This window comes from Thunnus maccoyii, chromosome 10 (genome assembly GCF_910596095.1).
Source record: "Thunnus maccoyii chromosome 10, fThuMac1.1, whole genome shotgun sequence".
NCBI classification, from domain to species: domain Eukaryota; kingdom Metazoa; phylum Chordata; class Actinopteri; order Scombriformes; family Scombridae; genus Thunnus; species Thunnus maccoyii.
The window spans coordinates 21,220,200-21,245,930 of NC_056542.1; the positions used below are offsets into that span (position 1 = coordinate 21,220,200).

Below are 25,731 nucleotides of genomic sequence, written 5' to 3' on the forward strand. Positions count from 1 at the left end.
CAGCCTCTCTCAGTCTTTGAAACCACAGTCACTTGCACAAAATATTACTGTTTCCTGAAAGCATCGTGGCCTCTTTTATAGTGGTCTTCTTCAGATTTCGTTATTCATTGCCCGAATGAGCCGGATCACCCCAAGATTCATGTGACCTATTTTCTCAAATCCTGAAAAGTTTTATTCATTTGGAGACATGAGATTCTCACCTGACAGCAAAGAGTAGGAACAAGCTTGATACCAGATTTAGAGAAAAGACTGTTTACTGTATGAGAAGGAAGCTCTTAGGAAATATAGCACAGTTTGGTTTACTAGGTGACATGATGTGATGTCTATGTCATCATAGATATTCAAATTAAATTTAATTGGAAACCGTGTATTTAACTGATACTACAGCAGGTCTTTCTGCAAACCAAACATGATTTGTACTTTACGGTCAAACAGGACCTACGGGTACAACTTCTAATAGAAATGAAAACATGTTGATTATATTCCCCCTTAGGTGTTTTTCTAAAGGAAAACGTGAGGCTTGTCAACAGGTTTTTGCAGTGAATGCATCTTACTCATATTAAAATAAAGTCTTTGTCTGCTTCCTCCCCAGAGTCTGTGGATTTCTTGCACGCTGCTTTGTCCTTGTCTGGGTTTGGAGATTGGTCCTTGGTCTTGAAGGGGCCATGATCCTCAGAGTTTGTGCGGAGAGGGCTGGGTCGCTGAACCGAGTCTGACACAGACGCTGCCTTCACTGAACAAAGACAGGGAGAGAAGATGAAGAAAACAGCAAGGGTTGGAATTTCTTAGAAAGATAAATAAGAGGTGAAGGGAGGTAGGAAATATAAATATTTTGACATATTTATTGATATATATTGCTGTAAATTTAAGTATGTTGCTGCTGTAGGGTCATCTTTTGTTACCAGTCTTGCCAGTTGGAATACATGTAGATACATACATGAATGGGCATGATGTTTCCCTTACTAAGAAACACCGCAATCCTATCTCATCTGTGCAGTTTTAGGAAAATGTCTGAACTGAGTATCCAAAGAGAAGAAACCCAGCTGTCGTAGCTAATCTGAAACTATACAAGGAAGGCACATGCAAGTAACTCCCAAGTGATACCAATAGTGTGTTCATATCTTTGGAGCCTGCTGACTGAAGCAGCTTGAAAAAGGCCAACATGATGAAAACTGTTGCTGAAAAAAGAACTACATGAATACAGTTAGATACTTAGACTTATAGGACACCAACCCTTAACAAAAATTAAATGAGCTAGGGAGAAACACTTGGCCCTCTCTTTCTGACTTCCACCTATGACAGGAACCCAACCTTTATCTATAAACCAAATGATATCGATTCAGGAAATTTTAGAACTAAATTGGTCAAAGTTGTGAATCTTGTTGTTGTCACTGTGATGGACTGGTGGTCTGCCCATCTAGAATATTTCCCTATTTTCTGCCCTATGCACACTGGGACAGGCTACAACTCACATAAGTGTGTACATGAAACAAATTAATATACATGAATCTGGCCATGGATAACTAAATTAATCCTGTTGATTTATAGACACATTAAATGAACTAGAAATACCGTCCCACAGTTGTATACCAGTCAAGTTGCAGTTTACATTAATGTCTGTCCAGACTCATAATATTTGTAGTGAAGACTTTGAAGGAATTTAATAAAAGGTATTAAGTGTATTTTTTGGGAAAATGGAGGTCATCACTATATTGACATGTATGATTCCAGTAAATAATTTCCAGTGAGAAACAATCTGTCTTCACTTAGAGACTGTGAAACTTTGTCATAATTAGCATATGAATTCTTGAGTTATGGCCAAAAATGTGTTTTTAAGGTCACAGTGACCTTAAACTTTGACCACCAAATTCTAAATCAGTTCATCCTTGAGTCCAAGTGGACATTTGTGCCAGATGTAATGAAATTCCCTCCAGGTGTTCCTGAGATATCGAGTTCATGAAAATGGGATGGACGGCCAACTTGAAAACATAATGCCTTTGGCCACAGCTGTCGCCAGCGTGGAGGCATAAAAATAAAGCCAGACAGGAAAGGGACAGGGCTTAAATGATGTTTGAAACTGACAGATACTTACCCCTGGATCTGAGAAACCATTGCAGTTCAGTATAAATCACATACATACGTAGACAATTGAGCTGATCTTCTACTACGTGTAGAAAATTTTAGCAGAACGTTTTTGTAGAACTTTTGTAGGCATTTGTAAAACGTGTAGACTCTTCTCTTGTGTATATTGCCACCTTGTGGCTTATACTGTCATAAGTTGAATGATCTGAAGCACACACTTCTTTGCATATGTAGTGATATTTACATTGCTGTCAGACAAAAAAAACCCCAAAAACCCAGTCTTTATTTTTTATTGAACCCTTCATCAAGTGGCAATAATGAGTCAGGTTCAGCGTTCCAGACATCATCAAATCTCAAATGATATAGAAGCAGTGTTGTCTGTACTGTACAATTAAAAACAGTACATTTAAAAGACACACACACACAAAAATCACTGAGCTGCCAGGCTAAGGAAGTGGGATTGAGCGAGAGTTGTGACCCAAATCTATCAGCGTGATTATTGTCATGTTGCACATGGACACATAGACAGACAAAAGTCAATCTCAATGGGAACTGTCACATCCTGACAGTGACATCAAACATCTACCATCTAACACCTGTGGCCAAAAGAGATTTTTTTTAAAAAGCCAGCTGCCATGCATTAGTAAGAAGACATTAAGTGCTGAATTTTATTTTTGTTCATCTGCACTTTCATTGCAGCTCAAAATCCATTTATTTATAAGCAACACTGCCACCGCAGCATCATTAGATTAGGCTCAACAAAGATTCATACAAGCTCAGACAGATGACAGATTTTATGACCCACCTTCCTGAGTGGTTTTGTTGGCAGAGCCTCCAGGATGCAGACTGGTCTGGCCCTCCTTCTCCTTCTCTGATAGCGCCCTCTTCAGCGTGGGAGGGAGAACTGTGACCTTAGGAGACACATTGCCACTGCTGGGGGAATCTGAGCTCTCATCTATTAGAAAGATGATCAAGAAAAAAAGCTGAAAACGAATATTCTGTCCGGTCTGCCATATAATCTCAAAGCAGGACAAAATATGGTTACTGTGTTAAAAGTTGTCTATATTCCTTTTAACAAATCTAACATTGTCAGAACAAGTTCTGGAGAAAACAAAATGTCCATGTATAATTCTCAACGGCTCAATTTGAAATCATATTTAAACTTTAACTTAAAGAGGCTTTGACTGTACCTATGCTCCTGCTGCTACTGGGGTTCCTCGGCTTCTGTGGGAGGGTGGGTCTGGCTGCCAGGGCAGGCTTCGCTCCCTGTGGCACTGGCGGTTTGGGACTTACTGGTCCCCCGGGAGAATTCGAAGAGGACGTAGCCCTGAGACGAGGGGCCGGTTCAGGTTTGGTCTCACCACGAGGTGGGGTCTTCTCTGGAGAACCTGTCGGAGGGTCAGGTTTATTGATGGAGCCACTGGGAGACCTACTTTCTGGAGTGGTGGGCTGGGGCTTGGCTGCTGCCACACCAAAAAAAAAAAAATGCATATAATAATTTAATTTATGTTTATTCAGTAGCTGCCTGAGAAAGAACAAGTAATCCCAACGTAAAGTAAGACCAGCTGCAAGAACTGGTTCTGCATGAACCAAGAATATGGTGATAATACTGGATTAAATTTTCTTTTCCCAAGTTAATTTTATCTCAATAGTCTACTAATTGAGATAAAATTAACTTGAACTTAATATTGAGTATATTAACACAAATAAATCTTAACAACTCACCTGTTGCATTACTGTCAGGTCTGTCGGGGCTGGAAGACTGGAAGAGACATAAGGACAAAATGCTCCATCACTTTTAACCTCCAGGATATACTTTAGTGTAAAAATAATGCTTGTTTAAACACTTAACAAAATATTAACATTATCCCTATTGGTACTTTACAGTCAATTTTGCATTTAAATAACTTAAAAACAGTGTTGATACATTGCTGCTAATCTGAACATAACGTAAAAATAACCATTACTTTTTGTTTCTTAGACAAAATTGTTTTTGCTTTCAATTTTTTAACCTGACAAGAGATTTTAGAGGTGTGGGGTTTGATTCTGCATTTTAACAGAAGGGGGCGCTTTTGTATTAGAAAATGTTGTGGGTACAGCTTGCACACCCAAGCTCTGTATTACTGATGACCTGCATCCTGAGTAGCTCTCTCCATTTTACCTGCACACACAGAAACACACATACATGCACATGTACACACAAACACACACACATACACAGTTGGATGCCAGCCAGAACAAGCAGATGGCTCGAGAAGCTTTAGTGCCACTGATACCGTACAAGGTCAGAAAAAAACCTGCCACAAGCCCTGTAAACCTCTTACTGCACACACACACACACACACACAGACAGTTTGCAGTGCAGTGACTTAGAGACCAATTATACATCGAGTGAACACACACACCCAGGTGCCAAGACCAACTCACATTTTAAAGATACACGTTATCTCACTTAAATGCTTTCCCTTGAATCACACTAATTGTAAAGACCAAATTGTAAATGCTCTTTCTATTGTTTTATGCTTTTTAGGAAATAAACAATTAAAAGTGGAAAAGGAGAGAGCAAAGAAGATGTGCGAACTGAGAACACATTTGGAATTTAGGAATTTAAAGTAGGTGAAATCCCAAGACATTTATGTCATATTTATTTATGAAATTTGCATATCAGTCTTCTTTCTTATTTTCATTCAGTCCATTTGCTGTTCATGTTTCCATCTTTACCACTCCCTCCTCCTCCTTTCACTGCATTGTCTGGTTGAGAAGAGTTTTTTTTTTTTTTAAATCAGCATGTTGCCAGGTGCTATGACTAGCCTGAAGATACACACACTCTGCTTCATACAAACACACTCTCTGCCATGTGGGCACGCTGCAGATGCCTCTCATTTTGCATGTCCTCCCAGCTGGAATTCAGTTAGTGGAATGTTGAACAAAACAGCTGTGACAAGTGGAAACTGACCACCTATAGCTCTTTGTCACCACAACAATATTGAATGTGTCTTTATTTGAATAGGATCTCTCAGTATCTCACCACTTATCTCAGTAATGTTGTACGACTACTGAGGAAACTTTATTTTGTAATGAATCTTTGCGTTGTCTTGGGAAATCTGTCACATAGTTTTTGACAATTAATCAATTAATATAAATATGTTAAAAAAGAAAATTTCTGTTTTTGATGTGGAAAAATCTTTTTAAGAATAGATTTTAAGATGAGATTGTCTTGATTATTATTAATAGCTTGAATGTGGCTTACATAGTGGAGTTAATATCTTCCTTTTATTAAAGCGTCCTTTTTCCAAAGTCTCAGATATACAGATGGAAATCTCGATGTGCCAGCGTGAGTACCGGGAAAATCCTGGTGGGCCGGCTGCTATGTGGGCCGCTTGAGCAGCCCATTATATAAAAACAAGAGTGAGAGAGATACGTTGTTGGCCCAGCAGCAGCAGCAGCAAGTCTTTGTTTTTCTGTCCCAGTCTGACCCTGGGTACCACTGAACTTTGCAAACTCTTGCCTAAAATGCAATTACTGAGTTTAAGACCGTTTATTATCTCAATTTTAACATATTACAATAATCATTTTCTATTTTATTGTATTTCACTATTGTCACATTCTTTTTCGGTCTTCTTTTGTGGCATGTTTACTGTATTTATTTTTGCTTTGTTTTTTCATATGAAAACAAGTGTCTTACCAATAAAACAATCTCAACTCAAGATCCTCTTGCTAGTTCTGGAGCTTTTGACCAAATCACATAGTCCTCATCAGCAGACTGAGTTTGCTCAGTTGCCATTCCATCATTGCCATCAAATTGCAGATGTTAAAACTTCCCATGATTTTGATAACATTGAGGCCTTTTCGTCCATATTGACCTAAAAGTTGATGTAAAATGGTCAAAAGCTACAAAAGAAGGTAGTAAGTGGACCTTAAGTTGAGATTGTTTTGTCAACTGCCGTTTTCAAGGTCAAGAATGTCAAGCTAACTTTGTAAGTTTGGAAAAATGTCTTGCAAATTAGGACCCAACACAAATTTTGCTGGTGCAGGATATATTTACAACCAAGTAGGCAGTCTGCATTATTATCTTGTCTTTCCCCTGAGGGTTCAAATCTTTTTGGCACATGTTGTCTTCTGCCATCTCTCTTCCTTTCTTTGCCTTCTTTCCTGTGACCCCAGTGTTTTCTGCTCAAACTACATCACCTCACCTTATACGCTCTCCTCTCCTGCTTGGCCTTCATCTCTGCCAGTAGGCCGCTGCCCATCATCTGCACACCTGGGTACCGCCTGCCGCCCTGGGGGCTGCCCCTGCCGTCTGAAGCCTCCCATGGCTCGTCTATGGAGTCCGGCGTCCTCACCTCCTCCGACCGATCTGAGCTGCTGCTGTAGTCTGCAGGCTGCGAGCGACTAGAGGCATCTCTGCAGAGGAGATAGCAATGATTGATGGGTAATTTTACCGTTTTAAATCTGAAGGCACGTAAGAAAAAGAACAGCACAAAGTTTGTTCGGTTATACCTGGACTTCAGCTCAGGTGCTGGGCTCTTTACTGCCACCTTTGGTGAGGAGGGCTCCTCAGGGATGGTGGAAGGTGGCGCTGAGCCTACAGAGGCAGAGGATGTACCCGAGGATGGATTGGACACCTGGTTTTTCTCTGACTTATCTGATTTGTCCGATTTATCAGATTTGTCAGATTTGTCAGATTTAGAAGAACGTTTGATGAGGTTGAGGAATCCTCCTTTACTCTTCTTCTTCTCTCCATCCTGAGACTCTGAACTCTTCAGACGTCTGAGAGGAGAAACAGACAGATAAATGTTCAGAAGGACCAATGTTTATGAAACCTGAGTGATAAATACAAGATTGAAATTGTTTTCTTTTCACACCATTCAATATTATGTATTATTATAATTACATGTATTTCAACACCAGAGCCCACTTTAAAATGTCTCCACTGGAAAAATCATCAAATACAGTATAGTCCTTACTTGGAATCCATCTTGGTGACTTTTTTGGAGAAGAATTCATCCACGCCTTCATCCACCCTTCCCATGAGGCCGTTCTGCTCTCCATCCTGAGATGGAGCACTGTTGATTTGCTGAAAGAAGAAGTTGAAGAATCTGACACCATGTTTGTAAAAAAACAAAAGTGTAAATCTTCTGTTTGAATTGTATCTTGCAAGTTAATTTAAGTGTGCCTGTTTAGGGGCTACTAATGTCTTTGGCTAGCCATACTGAACTTTAAACAATGTGTTTTTCTGCTAAGCTTTACTTACAGGTACTTTGCTGGACTGTGTTTTCTTGTTCCTCCGAGGTCTTAGTTTAGTGAAGTGCTGCAGCTTTTTTTCCTCCTCAGATGGCAGCTCCACCATCACACCTGGCAGGCGTTTCTCCAGTTTTGGCAAGGCCTGAGATGGAGTAGGTGGAGTTTGAGATGAAGCTGGTGTGTCCTCCACATGAACAGGCACGTTTTCCAGGGCTTTGTCCAGGTCAAACTCCATCTCTGTTGGTTGGGCAGTCATTAAAAAGTTTGTAACTGGATACTGTATATGTTGAATGTTTAGGTGTACTCTCACCTTTCAGTAAATATTAAGGAATTACTTGAAAAACCAAATACAGAATAATTAAGCATGCCACCTTAACCCATTTAGTAAACCTCTTATAGTACAAAGTGGTAGTACTAAAACAGCTTAATGTCATACAAAATGTGATAATCTCTTACCAAAGGCACGAGACACTGGCCGCAGCATTCTGCTGTGGATGCTTTTCCTCTTGGATTTTGGAGTCATCTGAAAGAGAAGCAGATAATCAGATCAAATTTGTGCTTTAAGTTTGATAATCCATGTTTGTTCTTGTGTGTGTGTGTGTGTTTGTGTGTGTGTGTGTGTGTGTGTGCGCAAACAGAAAGAAAATATCCTGAGTGAACAGGACTGCACATATTATTGTTGGCAAAACCAAACATCAGTTTATTTTATCAAGATATAAGTATTAACAAATCTGTAGAGGTTATTATTGATATCCCTATCACATACAGTATATATATTTATTGTAATGCGTATATATAAAAGATACATTTTCAGAGGTTTCAGGAAGGATGGCATTGAGATCATATGTCCACATTCAAACTTCATGAGTAAGATGTATAAACTGCCAAGATGGCAGTATTAACTAGAATAACGGACCTCTTGATCTAATTCTTACGTTCTTAAGTTAAAAAATCCAAGTTCCTAAAATGTAAAGTGAGAGAATTAGGAAAGCTGTTTGGGTTATAAAGAGACATACACATATTTCTACTGTCTTCATACTGCACATTGGTGACAGTAGCAACCTAACACATGTTGCATATTTATTTGTCCACATTTACAAGGTGGTGATGACAGACATTGAGTGCATTGATGAGAGGAGCAGTGGAATGTGGCTGGATGCATAAAGAAAAATGTAAGTTTTCAGTCATCAGCATTCAACAGTGTAAAATATAATTCAGAGAGTGGGTAAGGATATGATAGATAATATATATGCCCTACTATACTCATACTGTAGTTTTTCTACCATTGGGATCAAATACCCAAATACAGGAGGCTATTTTTACTGTAGAAAACATTACAGAGGACAGTATAGCAGGCAGCTACAGTGAGACAGACAAGGGGAAGAACAGTAAGACAAAAAGAAAGTAGACAGAAAGGAGAGTGTGGAAGGACAGTCCAGAATTACTTACACTGGTGCAGCACAGAGTCTCCATGGAGCAAAGGTGGAAAGAGAAGGAGGAAGAGAGGAAAAGAAGATTGAAGAGAAAGAAAGACAACACACAGTAAGGCCTGATGAAGGCAAAAACAGGAAAAATGAGGGAGACAGCCATGATCCCGGAAAGCACCTTTTATGTAAAACACGATAATGGTAGATAGAACACAGAGGGATCGAAGATGAAAAGAGGGAACAGCACATCTATTTAGTAAGAGACCAGAGGAACAGAGAGGGACACAGACATAAGAACATGCAGCTTCCTGCTGACTGCAGCCTTAATTTACAACACGATTCACTTTAATCTGAATCCTGCCAGATTAAAAAAATAAGAGGATCGGTTTATGAATCAAAATCTTCACAAATAAGAATACTACAAAGTCTAAACCTTCCCCAATCGACTTTCCAAGTATGCAGCACACACTCTCACAAACTTATCCCTTAACCATCTCAGTCCTCAAACCTACCATGCATGTCTCCAGATCTTCCAGCCTCTCAGCCTCCAGGATCTCAGTTGATGCCCTTTTAGGAATCTTCTCCTCTGGAACGTCCAAATCCACCGACTCCTGCTGCACCAAGGGGCGACCTCGCCGCACCAGATGGTCTGCCTGAGAGAGGAGAGGAAACAGAGCAAAGGTGATGTGGAGAGGAGGGATGAAGTAACATGGGGTGAGAATAATGGAGATTTAAAAGGAAGAGGTTAAGAGTGGAAGACAAGAGGGACACAGAGATTAACTCTAAACTGTGATCCTAAATCAACATAATGCTTTGCTTTCTGTGAGTCATTGTGAATGAACCACTGTAAGGACTGAGTCAGTTTAAAGCTCTGATTGATTGCAGTCTTACCAGTGTGTGTTGTGAAGTGGAAAGAGCTTCCAAAATCTCATCGACAATGCGATCGGACAGGAAGGACGCTAGACTCAGCTTCACCTCACTGACACGCAGAGAGGAAGACAATTAGGGTCAGAGGGTGACATAAGACTTTGAGAGGAGATACAAGATAAGTACAAAGAGATCCAAACATAACCACAGAGATATCTCAGTTACATGTACAGCCCTCATCCTCACCACAAACACACACACACACACACACACACACCTGATCTTGTTGATAATATCAACGCCAGACTGCTCCAGGAGGGTTTTAGTGACAAAGCTCTTGGGTACGACCATTTTGGCTGAGCTGGCTTTCACCAGATCTGAGCGTAGATTACTCCTCTTCATCACATGGGGACACAGAGACTCTGCTGCATCCATCATGGACTCCAACAGTGTCTGGAAGGAGTGAAGAAAAGGGTGTAGGTGGATATGCAAGTGTGTGCAGACTAATAATCCATCAACAATTACAGTGCATTTTTTCTTCTATTCATTAAAAACAAACCATGAAAACTACAAATATATATGATGATATGATATGTTCCACATCTGCAGTAAAAACTACATTCCAAGTCTTTGCTGGCTACAATTCATAGTTTAAGAGAGCATCTTTCTATCATCTCTTTATTAAAAGTTATAACCCTACCTGCAGTTGTTGGTCCATGACAGTAGTCACCTCCCCAGCCATAGACTCCAGTTTCTCCTGAATTGGTCCCACTGAGGAGCTGTTCACCTCCTCTCGGGAAGCAGATCCTAGGTGGTAGAGGTTAGGGAGCAGCTGTGAAGACACAGAGAGGAGGACAGGGAGAAAGGAGAGTGAGGGAGAGAAAACAAGAGCATATAAAGATGTCTTTTCATATGTTTTTGTTTTTTAAATAAGATTTAAAAAGTGCTAGAAAACAAATCTTCAAATGTGCTCTTTCATAAAACATGTATATCCTCACCGTTTTAGAGTTCCTAGCATCTTTGATGAGGCTTTCTGCTGATCTGACGTCTTCCACAATGGCATCTGTCTCTGAGTTCCTCAGAGAGTTCAGGTGGTCCTGCACCTTCACACAAATCCTGTCAATCATCTAGAAAACAAAGAACAAGAAGACATAAAAATCTGTATGTGAGATGTCAAAGGCTTAGTGTGTTTTTATGACAAAAGTTAGCATCACTGGACACACAGATACTCTTGGGTTCATTATGTTGTATTAAATTAATACATATATATATAGAAAATATTACATCCGACAACAACTAGTAGCTACTTTCACCTCACTTCTATTTGTGTGACACTGTGGAGGTAGACCAACTGATTAAACACTAATTTCTACATAACTATATTTATTAAATACACTGGTCAAAGAAAATTAGCTTTGTCTACACATAATGTTGATGAAATTCGACAGAAATACCAAAGTGCGGAGAGAGTGCAATGAGCTTTAAAAAAAGATTTCTTTCTAGGTATTAAATGGCACTTCAACAATTGTAGCTTAGTTGTGGTCAAAGATTACAGTGCATATGAGGTCTGTAATAATTGTGTTTGTGTGTGTCTCAGTTTGTTTACACACCTGCTGTGTAGTTGTGGTTACAATGCCTTGTTGAAGCCGATAGGCCTGTTCCTGTAGGTATTTCCTGGTTTCGTGGTTCCTGTACAGATAATTTTCAATCTGTGGAGGAAACACAAAGATGATGTCATGATAATAAACCAAAGGGAAAGTGATGTATAACTTTGTTAGTCAATTTATTCAATTGGATTCTCCCTGAAGTTTTAACCACCATTAGTTTCCAGCCTTTTATACAATATGAAAACCTAGTACCACTTTTGCGAGACAGATGGAGGCCTGATGGGAATTGTTAGCATACCTTTAGCAAGGCGTCCTCTGTTTTCTCAGGGCTGGCCTTCAGAGCCTGGGAGGCATCAATGATGGGGATGGGCATGAAACGAATAGTGAAGTTCCTAACAGACACACAGCCAGAGGATATTATTCAGCACTTAGTTCACATTATAGAGGGAGGGGGAAAATACACAGATGTGGGTGTAGAGGTGTGCAGAAATAGAGGCAAACACTCTATTTGTATAAACATGAAGGAAAATGATGCATTTGAATACACACATATAGCATAATACAATACAATGCACTGTTCAGGGTTTGTAATTTTACTCATTGTAATATGAAAACATATAGTGAAATGCATCCATTTGTGGTGTTTCTTGATATATTCATTTATAATTTAAGATGTCAATATCTGTGGCTTAATTTAATTTCCAGGAAATGTAGTTAAATGAACCCTTGATTGCTGTGTGTGTCTGAGAGAGAGAGAGACAGAGAGAGAGAGAGAGAGTAAGAGAGAGAGAGTGTGTGTGTGTGTGTGTGTGTGTGTGTGTGTGTGTGTGTGTGTGTGCATTTGTGGTAACAAGGTTGAGATAGCACTAGATGTGGCTTGGCACCTCAGCTGCTCTCACACTGGTCCATTACAGAGCCATGAATTGGCACCATTAGAGAGGTTATTGATCATGAAATAGGGGTCACCACATAGCATTAATATTCATATCATGATGGCGGAAAGGAGGGGATGGAAGGAGACGGGATTAATAGAAAAAGAAAAATAGAGAGAAAAGCAGATAAAATAAAATAGAGGGCATTTGGTGGCAAAGGAAAAGCAAGAGAGGCAAATAAAGTGAAAATAGAAATATGCGGCATTTTATATGAACCCTTTTCTCTACTGATCCAATTGCAAGCACATGGAACAAACTCAGAGTTCGATGCTGCCACATCATATTTGTGCTGTCCTTATCATATATGCTTTTATTTACACTACCAAGCTTTAAATGTATGTCCTTGAAATGTACAGTATGTCTGTAATGGTTGAAAACCATTCATACTATAGCTTTAGATGTTGGTGAATGTAGCAGACTTTGAAAAATATACACTGTCTATATTCACTTGAAAATGTCGACTTGCACATATTATTTAGCAGTGCTGAAAGTCTGGGGAAACCTTTGAGGAATATAATGTCAAGCATTATGAAAGATTTTATGACAAAATAGAACACAAGAGACATGAGGAAATTGACTGAAGGGCAGAAAAATATACACAGGCACACAGAGCTGTACTGCTGAACAGAATAGAGAACAGGAGCCAGAAGAAAATGAAAACTGTCATTTCAATAATGCAATACAGAGACTCAGAGAGGAAATGGGGAAATGTGCTGCCGGGAGAATATGATAAACAGAGAGAAAAGATGGGAGAGGAGAGAGACGTGGATGTACAGATGTGTCCCAGAAGCAAATTTAGTTAGATGCACATGTCATCTCACATGTGTCGAAAATTGAACATTCAAATCCACAGACAAAAGCAACTGTCGCCAAAAACCTGATTTATTCTCTCTCAATTTTGTCTCTCTTAATCTGTTCTCTCACTTTTCCTTCCTCAGCATCTCTTCTTCTGCTGTTGTGTCTTTGTTGTTGTATTCTGTTTGTCACTTTCTTGCTTGTCTGGATTCCTTTCTCTCATCCCCTCTCCCACTCTTCCTGTCTAAACACACCTCCAGGTTTCCTCCCGCTCAGCACAAAGCAAAGTGACATCCAGGCTGCAACACCTAACCACACATCCATCCCCTCAGCAGTTTTCATGTAGCACAATGTATGTATACCGTTAGAATAAAGGTACAGAAGTGCACTGTTACAATCACAGGATTTCAACATTTAGAGCTGTAATACATCAGCATGGTCTCATATCAATGTATGAATTTGTACACATATGCAGATAAAGCTACTTACTTCTCTAGAGCAGCTGCTACGTCCTGTAGACCCTGAGGGCTGGTGTTGTTCTTATCCCAGATCACAGTCCTGCACAGAGAAGCACACACTGTGCTATATAACAATAGTTTTTTAACAGAAAGGTGCAGTTACAGAAGATAATTTAATTTCTTACAATGTAATTGCACGTAGGTTCAAATGGCGTTAATCTTAAGCTACATGTTGGGAAGCTTTGTGACCACACAATATCAGGCAACTTAAATATATGTGACTGCACCATAACTGTAATTCTGGTCTGTTATTATTTTTGTCTATGTGTATTTTACTTAATTTTATCTAATTTTTATCTTATTTTAGTTGCATTTATGTAGCTTCATTGTGTTTTTAAATGTTGTTCAAATGCATTTCTTCACCTTATGTAAAGCACTTTGACTTGCCTCTGTGTCTGAAGGGTGCTGTACTAATAAAGCTGCCTTGTTTTGCCTTACAGGCTGGAACTACTTATAGTCTTAGGATCTACTGTGCAGTAGCAAGTCAACTTGTTAATAGCGGCGTCATAAATGAATTAAAATCCAGGGCTACAAAGGGGGCCAGTAGGATAAGTAGACCTTAGCCTGTGACCCCTAAGCATTTACTCACCTGAGTTTGGAGTTGATCTGCAGCGCCTTGGCCAGCATCTTTGCTCCCATGTCCCCCATTGCATTACCGCTGATGTCAAGTCTGGTGAGAGAGGAGTTGCTGCCGAGCGCGTTCAGAACGATGGTCAGATCACTCTTAAGTCTGGAGTCTGCTAGAGACAGAGAGGTGAGGGGCTGGGGAGGGAAGGATTGAGGGAGAAGAAAGTGTACATATAGGGTGGGAGGAGGAGAAAAGCGAAAGGTGTTGAAAGAGAAAGAAAAACATTATCATATATAAATATATTATTACCTCATATAAGAAATAAAAGGGTAAAATACAATCTTATGACTGACTGTTCTATCTAGTGTGTCTCTGGCAGTGTTATTGGAAAGTTGGACAGTCTTTAGTTTTATCTGCCACCTGCAGACTATATAATACAGGCAGAACTGATGAGCTGCCTTCCAGTTGTGTGTGTGTATTCAGCTTTGGCACCACCAGTGAGCATTTGAAAGGGTCTTTTTGGCCCTTGTTGTAAATCACTGCCAACTTTAACAAAAGCTATTGTAATTTATGTCATTCAGAGCATTAATATTCCTTTTGGCAGCTTGTTTTCCTGTCAAAGTGTCCTTGAATTTATTCACTGTCCATGGACATTTGGTTCCCTTGTGTCTTCTTTTTTATTTATTTTAATGCTGACTCTGTTTGTTCTCTTTTCCCACCCTGTGATCTTTGGCACTTCCCTTGAGAAAGTGTACAGTTGCCCATGACAGTCAGACCTCACAGCAACTCTGACACCATTAGAAAAGTCTCTAAAGTTTCTTAAAATCCCTGTAAACTACAACAACATTACATTCATAAGCTGCAAGGATTCACTTGCTGACTACAATAAGTAGATAACTAAGCCATTGTCATTACCTGGTTTATAGAAGCTTTCCTACAGTAAAAATCTGAATTTTCAAAATGGATTGTCCTAACTCTCACAAATATACCAGTAATTATAAAAAAAAATTCCCGGAGGGGCTGGTGTCTCAAAAGGGCAAACTTCAATTAAACATTTATCTGAGGTTTATCAGAGGATTAAGTGGACTGTAAGAATATTTTAGGCAAATTGCAAGAGACCGCTCTAAAATGTCAGAGATATTATCTTCCACAGCTCACGAGGCAAAATAAAACATTCAGCACTGGATCAAGTGGATTTCCTTATGATGAGAGAGCGATACGAGGTTTTACAAATCTCCAGCACAGCCCGTCTGTTCACCAGTGTTGAGCTGCTGCTGACATGCGTGTCATCTACACAGCTGGAGACTTCTGATCTGCCTTCAATAACTGTCTTCACTGTCTGACATACATGTTTCCTTTTTGTGTTAGCTTTTTGTAGGCATTACAGCGATTAGACACTTCATGCTCAGTAAAAATTAGAAATCACTCTAAGAAAATAATAACTGTGTAGCATTTTTAACAGCACAGAATTCATTTTTCCGAATAGGAGCCTCTCATCTCAACATAGATTAAAGCAGTGTGAAGGTACGGTATATGTGGTGCTCTGTGACTACACATGGATGCAAATGCACACAGCAATGCAAGAAACACTGTTAGCCCAGTGGTTTTATAGCTCAGCAACTGATGAAAAAGAAAAAAAAAAACAAGTCAAGAGATTAAATCCAGTGATCATCTGTTTATCTGTGTAGGTTTTGTGCGTGACATAAACAGAGGAGAGGAAACAAAGTAATGAATGTTATGTGAATTGTGATAGTAACAAGTATTTCCCTCTTCGTTTAAGCTTTTGTTTTTGAAGGGGGGTGATAAAGAGCTGTATTTTATAAATAGATTATTTTGGGCAGCAATGCATGTGTGGTGGTGAGTGCGTGTGTGTGGTGATGAGCAATAATATCAACATGGTTATAAAGGCAGAAAATTACTTTTTTATGTCTTGTCTGAGGATGCAGAGAGAATTATTTACTGCCTGCATGTGCTCCTGTGGGCCACGGAGCAGACATTAAACATGCAAATTTAAATAGATACAAGTTTATGCACCAGTAGCCACAGTAGCTAATTATGTCTTCAGTGCTGTAAAGAAGGAACAAGATCCCTATCACTGGGTTCCTGCACTGTTTCTTACACCTACACAAGAATTAAAAACTCTGCCTAAAAATATCAGAAAAGCAGAAGCAGCACGCCTATAACATCTGGATCTAGCAATAAATGTAGAGGAAAGGAAGTTCACAGTGACAACATCTGTATGATGAGCCAACAAAAATACAACTCCCATCCTTCCTTATGGCTGAAGCAACTGACTCTCAGCGGTTCATATTCTCAGCCTTTATTATCACTAAAACTATGAAATCATTACTCAGGATACACATACGTATCTTGTTTAATAAAAAGGAGAAAATGAGAAATTGTAACCCAAGACACAGAAATAAAAGTGACCTTATACCAGAGACAAATTAACCTATTTAATGTCCATCCATTAAATGATGAATTGTGTTTAATGTTGTAATGGATCTAAGTTATTCTTCAGTGTGTCTTCAGCAATGTAACATCATATCTCTCCACTACATTCTTCAATACCACTGCATAGAGTCTTTCTTAAACACGATGATTTTATCATTACCATAATTCAGGAAAATAGAGGTTGTACAAATATTCTTAATTGTTTTTACTTTCACATGTCTCTTGTCATCTTCTCCAATCTTGTACAGAGGAATTTGAGGTTGTTTATAGATATCACAGTGATATCAGCTTTCTCCTGGAAAGAAAACCACGTATGTATATTTTCCAAAATGTTAAACTATTCCTTTAATGGAGCAGATGATGCCTTTTCACCACTGAAACGCATAATACAGTTTGCGTATCTGTTTATCTTCTGGCAGCCAGGAGACATCGCGGGTCTAACAGCCTGAACTCAGGCCAGGACACGGAAACACAGCAGGGTAAATGTGCTGCCTGGAGCTGTGTCTCCCACTTTGTGTGTGAGTGTGTGTTTATGTGTGTTTTTACAGGCTATGCATGACGGCAGAAGAAAAGATGAGCTGTTGAATAGAATTTGCAACTTGTTATCTCCACAGGCCTTTTTTTATCGGTGTTTGCACGTCAGCTCACGTTACACATTTCTTTCTCTCTAACTGACACACACTGTGAGACATGCACGTAAACACACGCACACCCAAAACACACACACACTTTACCTTAGATATTTTTTTCATGGGCCCCTTGTCTAAACAATCCCTGAACTCTTTCTTTTAACAAAACCAACAAACCCTTCAGAGATTACCTCTATTGTTTATGTTACAAAACTCTCCTTTCTACCTTAATTTTTTTCCCTCTTCCTCTCTATCCACCATCAAAACATAATTTGGCCTAACACCTTCAACCTCCTGCTATCTCTTTCTCAGTATCCATTCATTAAGTTCCTCCATCCCTTCCTTCTTTCTTTGTATTCCAGCATCCGTCTGCACAGCCAGATAACCAGCTCATATCCCTACGCCATCGTCTCATACACATAATGAAACACACACACACACACACACACACACACACACACACACACACACACACACACACACACACACACACACACACACACACACACACACGCACTACAAGCACCAAGAGACCCCAATCCAGCACAAAGCAGTTCAATAGGACTATCAATCTAGCACATCCAGCACTGTGGGAGACAAAGAAGGACAGGCATCGGGGCTGTGTTACGGCTTCCATGATGGAGAGAGAGATAAAACGAGTTAGATGGATTGAGGGGAGGAGGAAGGAAGGGAGATAGCTACAAGCAGAAGAAGCTGTCTTCATTTCATTGCAGGTTTTCTTTCATAATCTGCCATTAGACATTGACAGACACAAAGAGAGAAAATCCAATGGACAGAAGGCTGTAGAGGCTTCGATGATTTTTGAATTCTCACTAGATGATGTATAGATGATGACCATCAGCTGAGAGTAATAAGGATGTAAAATGTTACAGTACTTGCCAGTTAGTATAAAATCTTCTGTCATAATCCATGTGTGTGTCAGGAAATATAAATCACTGACAGCAGTGAACTAAAAACATATTTTTATGATGTACTGTACCTGGGTGGGTCCTTTTGTAGTTTAATTGGACGACTCATGGTCCCAACTATTTCATAGCTAAATAATTTATTTTTGGATTAAATTTAACAAAAAGTTAACACCCAGCTTTATGCAGCTGCTACTTGACTAAGCGAGAACGCACTAAAGCATGAACACTCACATACTTAAACCAGATGGTTTTGGTTTAATATGACTCAGTTGATCAATATTGGGAAATTTTATTCACACCATCCTCCACTGGAGGGGTCAGAGGTCAGCAATAGAGCAGCTGGTGCAGATTCAGTGATTTGCCCAAGGATGCTTTATGCTTTGGTTGGGTGCCGGCTGATAGCGCATTGAACCTAAAGCATCTGTTTGGAGGAAGGCCTCTGTTACCACTAAGCTACTGTCCCTCACAAAACCAGACAGAGAAGGAAATGAAAAACTCACCGACTCCTCCTCCTGAATCATATGAACCAGGCTGTCTAACACTGGAGCGAGGTTTCTAAATCAGAGAGAAGAAAGACAAGAAGTGGAATTAAAGAAACTCACAGAGATGTGGTGAGAAAATGAGAAATGAGTTTAAAACTGCACAGCATGGTTTAATTAGTCAATTATAAAAGCCTAGTAACACGCATCTGGAGTGGGGTTGGTATCAAGCTAAATCATAACTAAGCCCAGCAGCACACACCAGCTCCACATCCTATCCTCTCGCCCTTCAATTCTTACTTAGACTTGATGTTGTTGAAGTTCTTGCCCAGAGACAAGTGTCTGATGGACCGGTTTTTGGCCAACCACACCAGCAGAGTGGACAGGTCTGAGTCCAGGCCTGGAGGTAGAAAAACACGAGTTAGAAACGATACTACATTTGACTAATCAATATTGATTTTTGTTATTGAGTGTTGTTGATATTATTTGGGTAACAATGAGGTGTTAGGGTTATTGAAAGTTGAAAAGTTGGCTGCCATCTCACCGTTGTCAGATATATCTAAGCTTGAGATGTTTGGGATCTCTGCAATGCAGCCTTCAAGGATCTGAGAACCTCCAGATCGCAACTGTAAAGACAAGAGGGCAAACTTTAGATACACAGCTACACAGACACAAATGTTAAAAGGTGATTCCTCTACTGCTTGCTGTACTGCTGCTGGACCATGGCAGTAGTTAGCAACTTCTACACTATGACTGCAAAGTAGATGCATATAAGAGGTTATAGTGCTTATAGAAAAGCTTCAATGTGCAAATTTAACAGCAGAACAATCAAGGATCTTTGAACCTGTGTGCACCTGTAAAGACAATAAAGGAGATGGTTTCAAACTAAAAGATGCACAAGCTTCTTCAGCTAAAACACGCAACTACTGATGGAATCATATCGGGAAGGCTTGGAATGTGTGATTTATCATTTAAACATGGTAAATGGAAAATGACATATAATTTAAAATAACAACATAGATGGAAGCTTCTGGATATAACCTCTTATTAATCTTTTTATGAAATGAATGAATGTGAAATGTTGATGGAAAAATGACAGTGATGATGAGAAAATTAAGTATCTGATAAAACAGGCGTGCAAACTAAAAATGAGGAGAAACGAGCAGTTAATTATTAAGAGTGAGCACGTTAGTACTTACACAATGGCCAAGCTTACAGAGGCATTAAGTAGAGAGAAAAGCATGTCAGAGCCAAGCCAACAATTACCAGCAACAAAACACGCAGATGGTTAATGATCATACTCCTATTCAAACACTTGCACACAAACCACTGACACACAGATTTGCACAAATGCAGTCAACAGGGAGTCATACGCAGTCCCTATTTTGCACACTGTCAGCCCACTCAGAGAGCAGTTTTTGCTGCCTCCACCCAACGGTTCATTAAGGCTTCGAGAAAGGACGGAACGCATCATTTCCCCCCGCAGCTTCAATCTGGGAAGATTTCTATGGGAATCTGGAATTGGATTTCCTGTGTAATTTGTATTCATGAGTTATCTTTAGCAATCCCATTGAATTTGCAGCAAGCTGTCTTTTTGTTCTTGTTTGAGCAGGAGTGGAGATGAAGGCAAGGGACTGGTGTGTGTGTGAGTAGGAGAGAGAGAGAGAGAGAGAGAGAGAGAGAGAGAGAGAGAGAGAGAGAGAGAGAGAGAGAGAGAGAGAGAGAGAGAGAGAGAGAGAGAGAGATGTGATGAAACAATTAGAGACCACCCCCCCTCACTCCCCTCTCCACCCCCCACCTGCTGTCTGCCAAGTATTCCATTATATAGCCTCTTAGCGGTGTCACTGGCCTGTCAAATGGTTTTGGAGTGGATCCTAAAAAAGCTGATTGCTTTGGAGGAGTATTACCTCCAAACTATTAAAAACCACACTCACCAAAGTTTAGCCGACACAGGCACTTCAACATATGCTACAACTACTAGAAACATGAAGTATAGAACAGAAACCCCTCTAAAATCCACTAGATAGATTTCACAGTATTTTGGAGCATTGTACTTAAAATGTGCTTTCATAATAAAACAGGAGTCCTTTGTGTTGAACAAATTTACCATCAGCATCACTGTGCTGTGCATGACATTTAACTGTAGCTGTGGGATCTAGACCTATTGTCCTCTGCAAATGCTCATGGAAAAACACTTTTGTCAATGCATTCATCAATTTAAAACACTTAAGTCATCTCTAATGAATATTACTGCTTTCACACATCGACGGGAATCACTACATTGCAAAATAGGAAACACAACCAGTGAGAGTGTACCTACAAGAGAATGATGCCCTGCTAGAAGGGTATACATGTGCAAATTGATGATATAAAGATACTATATGTTAAATTTAAATAAAATAATTTGGAAATGACTGTTCAGTGCATCTCCATGGGTCTTACCTCACAGCAGCTGAGGTCAACAGACACATCCTTCAGACTGGGGTTACTGGCCAGGCCAAGCAGTAGAGCTCTACAATATTACATGCAATTAAAAACATTAAGATTAATCAGAAATCATGAAAAACTGGAAAGGTATTAAGAGATATAATTTTGACTTTTGAAATTCTTTCTTCATGTAACTTAACATTGGTCACAGATCCCCGACTTACTGTAAGTATAATAATCATAGCTGGTGAGGATGAAAACCATATAGAAATTGTTTAGGTAGCAGGTTAAACCTATTTGTGACTTTCACTTTCTCTGGACTGAGTACTGTTTAAGAAAAGGCTTTATATTTTTCAGTTCATCTCTATATTTGTCTTTGTTCTGTCAGTGTGGTGCAGCTCCATTGTGTGATAATTTTTACCTGAAAATCTTACAAAAATTTACAGCTAAAACCATTTGCAGCATTTACAGAACATGAAGGACAGAAGGAGCTGCTCCTCAGATACACTAAATTTGAGTGAATCATTGTCTCACTTGAGGGCCTCTGGCGGCAGCTTCGTTCCTGACACGTTGATGGAGCTGAGAGACATGGCGCTGCTGAAGAAGTGCTTGAATGATGGAGGCACCTCTTTGCCTTTCCTACAGAAACAAAGAGAGAGAGAGAGCAGCAAATAAAACAATGCCAGAGGGATATGCCAAGGACTTCAAATACAACATGTCAACTTTTCAGACAATTTTTAAACCTCTTTTATAAAACTCTGTGATGTAGTTCATTCAACCCACATTCAGGGTAAGTTGTCATGGCCTGAAAACCTGTGATCCATTTTAGGTTTGATCTGTTGTTTGAGAAAATGTTCCACAAAACAAAACAAAAGATACAGAGGGGATTTTCAAAAGCCGAAGCACTTGAAGTCTTGGATACATTATTAGCATCTATAACTCAAGGATATTAAATGAAAATGATAAAAATAACCCTCTGCCACTGTGCTGTGTACATTGTCAATTGTTCACCTCATCCACACTATCCACTCGCCTCCATTCCCTTTTTATACACCCACTTCTGCTACACTCGTGTCCTCTTCTCACCTTTTCTCTGCTCATCTTCCCTCTCCAACCCCCCTTCCCCCATCCTCTGCTCCCCTCATCCCTTGATGAAGTCCTCAACTCCCTTGAGACACACTGGAAAGAGAGATAATAATTGGAAGAAAACTCCACCCCTCACCCATCTGTTACACATAATGTATGCACTCACCTATCCTGTATTTCATCTTTCTTGTTTGTAATGGCACTTGGCCACCAGAAGGTGTCGCATACCAAGGTAGTGACTGCATTTCCAGCTACTGGGAACTACTGTACTGTAAAAAGTCTGTCATGTCAAGTCATATCTGCCTTTTGGGGCCAAAACAAACTTTGTAAGACGTGCATGGACAGAACCACAATGAGCTGAGATGACAAAATCACAGCTGGTGGGATGCTGTATTAGAAACACACTGCACAGTGCTATGGTAAAGTCTGACAGGTTATTGTTCTTTTAGAAATCACTTGATGAATAATAATGTGCAGGAGTTGATTTCATATGAAAACAGATTTGGAATGCAACTGACAATTATAAATTGACATCGTAATAATGTCCCAAATTTACAAAAAGATGCAGGTAGCAGCTGTGGATAAGATTTTATTGAGAAACAGACTACTTCTGCAAGACATCATTTGAAATGCATGCATGGTTTTAGCCCAAAAAGTGTAGGTATTTAAAAAATAATAATACAGAACTCAGGGTGACTGGAGGAGGAGGTAGATGTGTAAATGGGTCAGCTAAGTGTATCAAAAGATGGATGACATCTTGTTTAACATCGCAGGGTTAAAAGGGTGCAAGCAGACAAGTCAATTTGTGTGATCCACACTGGTTAATGTGCTTCCCTTGTCATCAGACACCTATTTTACCTATTTTATGAAACCCAGATGGGTTCTCACCTGTGAGGGAAGATGCTCTTTGACACATTGAGAACACAGAGGTGTTGGACTGAGCCTCGCAAAAGAGCAGAGCAAACCTGGGAAAAAACAGGCACACAATTTCATCCTCACTTCATAACTGAATAAAACGTCTCAAGTATTGTTTGTTTTGTTTTTTCTATACACATTAAAACCCTTTCTCTTCATCTCATTGTATCTGTCTTGTGTGTTTAAAAGTGTGTAAATGTATTTATATCTGGCTCTTAGTGAGAAAGACAGAACGTGATTGAGCAGCTAATCAATATCTTCTGTGACAGACTGACAGCTGGCTACATCTCAGACTAATCAATAAGCTGTATTTGGCTCTCAGACCAACGTCAATACATCACATACAGTATTCAGACCCTTACACAAGCAGTGAATAGCAACACAGGTTGAGTGGGTGTATACCATTGGATTACATACAATGCAACACAGATATCAATGGATAACACATCTTACAATGCAATATAATTAGGTACAACTCTAATTGCATTGTTTATTTACAGAAAGTAATTCTGTATTTTTTATTTTATTTTATTCATCTTTACCCATTTATCTTCTAATTTAGCTACTTTATTCCTGTAACACAAAGCAGTATATCATATAAGCGTGCCTCCTGACTCACCTGGTCCAATGAGCAGTCGGTGTTGGAGAGGTCAAGGGTTGCCAGGCTGTTGGGTTGAGCCAGGAAATGGTAGAAATGCTAGAGAAAAAAAAGCATAAAACAAAAACAAAACACAGCACAAATTGTTAAAAAACAGATGCCTTGTTAATGTACTGTAGAGAGATGTGATCACCGTTCTGCAAAATATCTTTGTAATTTGATGCATGTGTCGATCATGATAACAAATGCTTCTTAATGTGTTCGTGTATCAGTGCTTTTGTGTCAGTTAACTATTTTCCAGCCTTTCCATCATTTCTGATTTCCCACATCAAACCTCCATCAAATATTTCACAAATTTCATGTCTACATATCTGTCCGATCATTTGTTAGATGCTGATCTTTAACATATCACTGTGATTGTGTCTTTCTACAAACTGATGGAGCCTATATCACGTTCATTTAAAGCTCAAACTAAATTGAAAATGATGTTAATAGTCTAGTTGAGTAAAAAATCTTCATTCATTCATTTCCGATACCAGCTTATCATGTTCAGGGTATTGGGGGGAAAAACAGAAACCATTAATTTCTTTGTTTCGTAATCCAGCTACACCAGTAATAGGAGTAAGTGTTTTCTTGCACAATGTAAATTAAACCATACTTTCTGTCACTGATGAAAATAACTTCTGTCTGTATGTTTTATGATTTGCTTCCCAGCTACAAATACAGTATATCACTGTGATGGATGTGATTGTGTCTGTTACACTGGATTGTGATTTGCAGCCTTACAGTTGAGCATTTTTCCCAAGTCCCTGTCACTGAACAGATGTCGATGCTCTCCAGCACAGTGACATGCTAACTGATTTATAACAGTCTGAAAAGGCCTCCTCACAACTGCAGCACTGAACTGTTTCAATCAATTAAGTGTTATCGATACTAGCTTTAAGATGAGTGAGAAGCTGTGTGTGTGTGTGTGTGTGTACCTGCATGTCGTCTCCTCGGAGGATATTCCCTGAGAGGTCCAGATGGACCAGGCTGCTGGGGATGGATGGGTTGGCACTCAGTGACTGGCAAAGGCTGTTCACCCCTAAAACACACACACACACACGCACACACACACACACACACACACACACACACACACACACATACACATACACATACAGAAGCAGCGTCAGCATTATGACAACTATCAAATCTCCACTTGATGTTTTGACAGTGTATTGGAGGAAATAGCAGAGGAAATGAGCAGTGGGTGAAGACAGGAAAGAAAAGGATCAGACTACAGAGGGAATGCATGGAAAGTAAAAAGTATATGCATTCTCATGGTTGTGTAAATTTAAAGCTATGCCTTTGCCAGTGTCAAGCTATGTTGAGTATGAGGCTTTATTTTTAAGTTGTAAAGATACATAAAGAAATAAATGTAATAAAGGCATAATTCTGTACTTAATCATTTTTAAAACATTGGTACAACAACTGTACGCAACCTAACAAAATGCTTCAAATGATAAGGATGTGTTTGAGACAGAGAAAATGTGAGCGTGTCTTCTGCACAGTGTGTGCGCGTGACATCGACACACTATGCGTACAATCACCGACTCGAGTCACGTCTGTCACATGGCTGTCACACTGAACTTGCACTTTTGTCAATTCCTGACGCTGTCTGCCAGTAAATCATGGCATGACTGTGAAGTGACTGATTTGACTAGACAGATGAGAAGAGATGAAAAACAGTGTGATGCAGGAAACATGAGAGAAATAAAAAGGTAAAATAAATAGTATTGGAGATTATTGCAATAGATGCAAATATTTCAACACCTTTGGGTTACATTCAACTTAAACTGAAATTGAACTGAGCAAAAGATTAATCTGCTCAATTACAAGCTACATCAACCAAATCAGTGCTACAAAAAGAAAAAATCATGTCCTCAATCCTCTTCCTTTGCTCTGAGCATTGGGGCATTTGGGGGTTTGGATTATGGATTGGGCCTTCAGCAAGATGAGCAGGGCTCAGTTAAAGCAGCTCTCTCACTAACCCTACACTGTGGAATATGATAGCTCTTTATTGATTGCCTGAGAGCAAAGTATGTTTACAGTGTATCCCTAAAAGACAGTGCCAGGTGCTGGAGCGCTTGCTTTGGATGAGAACCAAGAGGAAATTTCACCTGTAAGTGACT

General features: G+C 39.6%; 1 protein-coding gene across 3 annotated transcripts in view; it reads right to left on the reverse strand.

The window, feature by feature from the left end:
* Positions 1-236: 236 nt before the first annotated feature.
* LOC121905547 (F-actin-uncapping protein LRRC16A-like) overlaps positions 237-25,731 on the reverse strand; it is a 73,185-nt gene continuing 47,690 nt past the window's right edge. Inside the window, exons 13-38 of one of the 3 annotated variants that reach the window (XM_042423857.1) lie at positions 24,538-24,641; positions 23,579-23,656; positions 22,933-23,009; positions 21,493-21,597; positions 20,974-21,043; positions 19,076-19,157; positions 18,832-18,931; positions 18,553-18,607; positions 14,062-14,234; positions 13,444-13,512; positions 11,526-11,619; positions 11,231-11,329; positions 10,619-10,747; positions 10,321-10,452; positions 9,898-10,073; positions 9,645-9,732; positions 9,266-9,406; positions 7,783-7,849; positions 7,337-7,563; positions 7,050-7,159; positions 6,583-6,852; positions 6,276-6,486; positions 3,808-3,844; positions 3,273-3,470; positions 2,888-3,037; positions 237-733 (exon numbers count right to left, since the gene is read on the reverse strand). In XM_042423857.1, the coding sequence (XP_042279791.1) occupies positions 555-733; positions 2,888-3,037; positions 3,273-3,470; positions 3,808-3,844; positions 6,276-6,486; positions 6,583-6,852; positions 7,050-7,159; positions 7,337-7,563; positions 7,783-7,849; positions 9,266-9,406; positions 9,645-9,732; positions 9,898-10,073; positions 10,321-10,452; positions 10,619-10,747; positions 11,231-11,329; positions 11,526-11,619; positions 13,444-13,512; positions 14,062-14,234; positions 18,553-18,607; positions 18,832-18,931; positions 19,076-19,157; positions 20,974-21,043; positions 21,493-21,597; positions 22,933-23,009; positions 23,579-23,656; positions 24,538-24,641 (3,221 nt within the window). In that variant the 3' untranslated portion in view covers positions 237-554. Of the gene's footprint in view, positions 734-2,887; positions 3,038-3,272; positions 3,546-3,807; positions 3,845-6,275; positions 6,487-6,582; positions 6,853-7,049; positions 7,160-7,336; positions 7,564-7,782; positions 7,850-9,265; positions 9,407-9,644; positions 9,733-9,897; positions 10,074-10,320; positions 10,453-10,618; positions 10,748-11,230; positions 11,330-11,525; positions 11,620-13,443; positions 13,513-14,061; positions 14,235-18,552; positions 18,608-18,831; positions 18,932-19,075; positions 19,158-20,973; positions 21,044-21,492; positions 21,598-22,932; positions 23,010-23,578; positions 23,657-24,537; positions 24,642-25,731 lie in introns of all 3 variants that reach the window. The other 2 variants (XM_042423856.1, XM_042423855.1) reach the window with 2 other exon arrangements.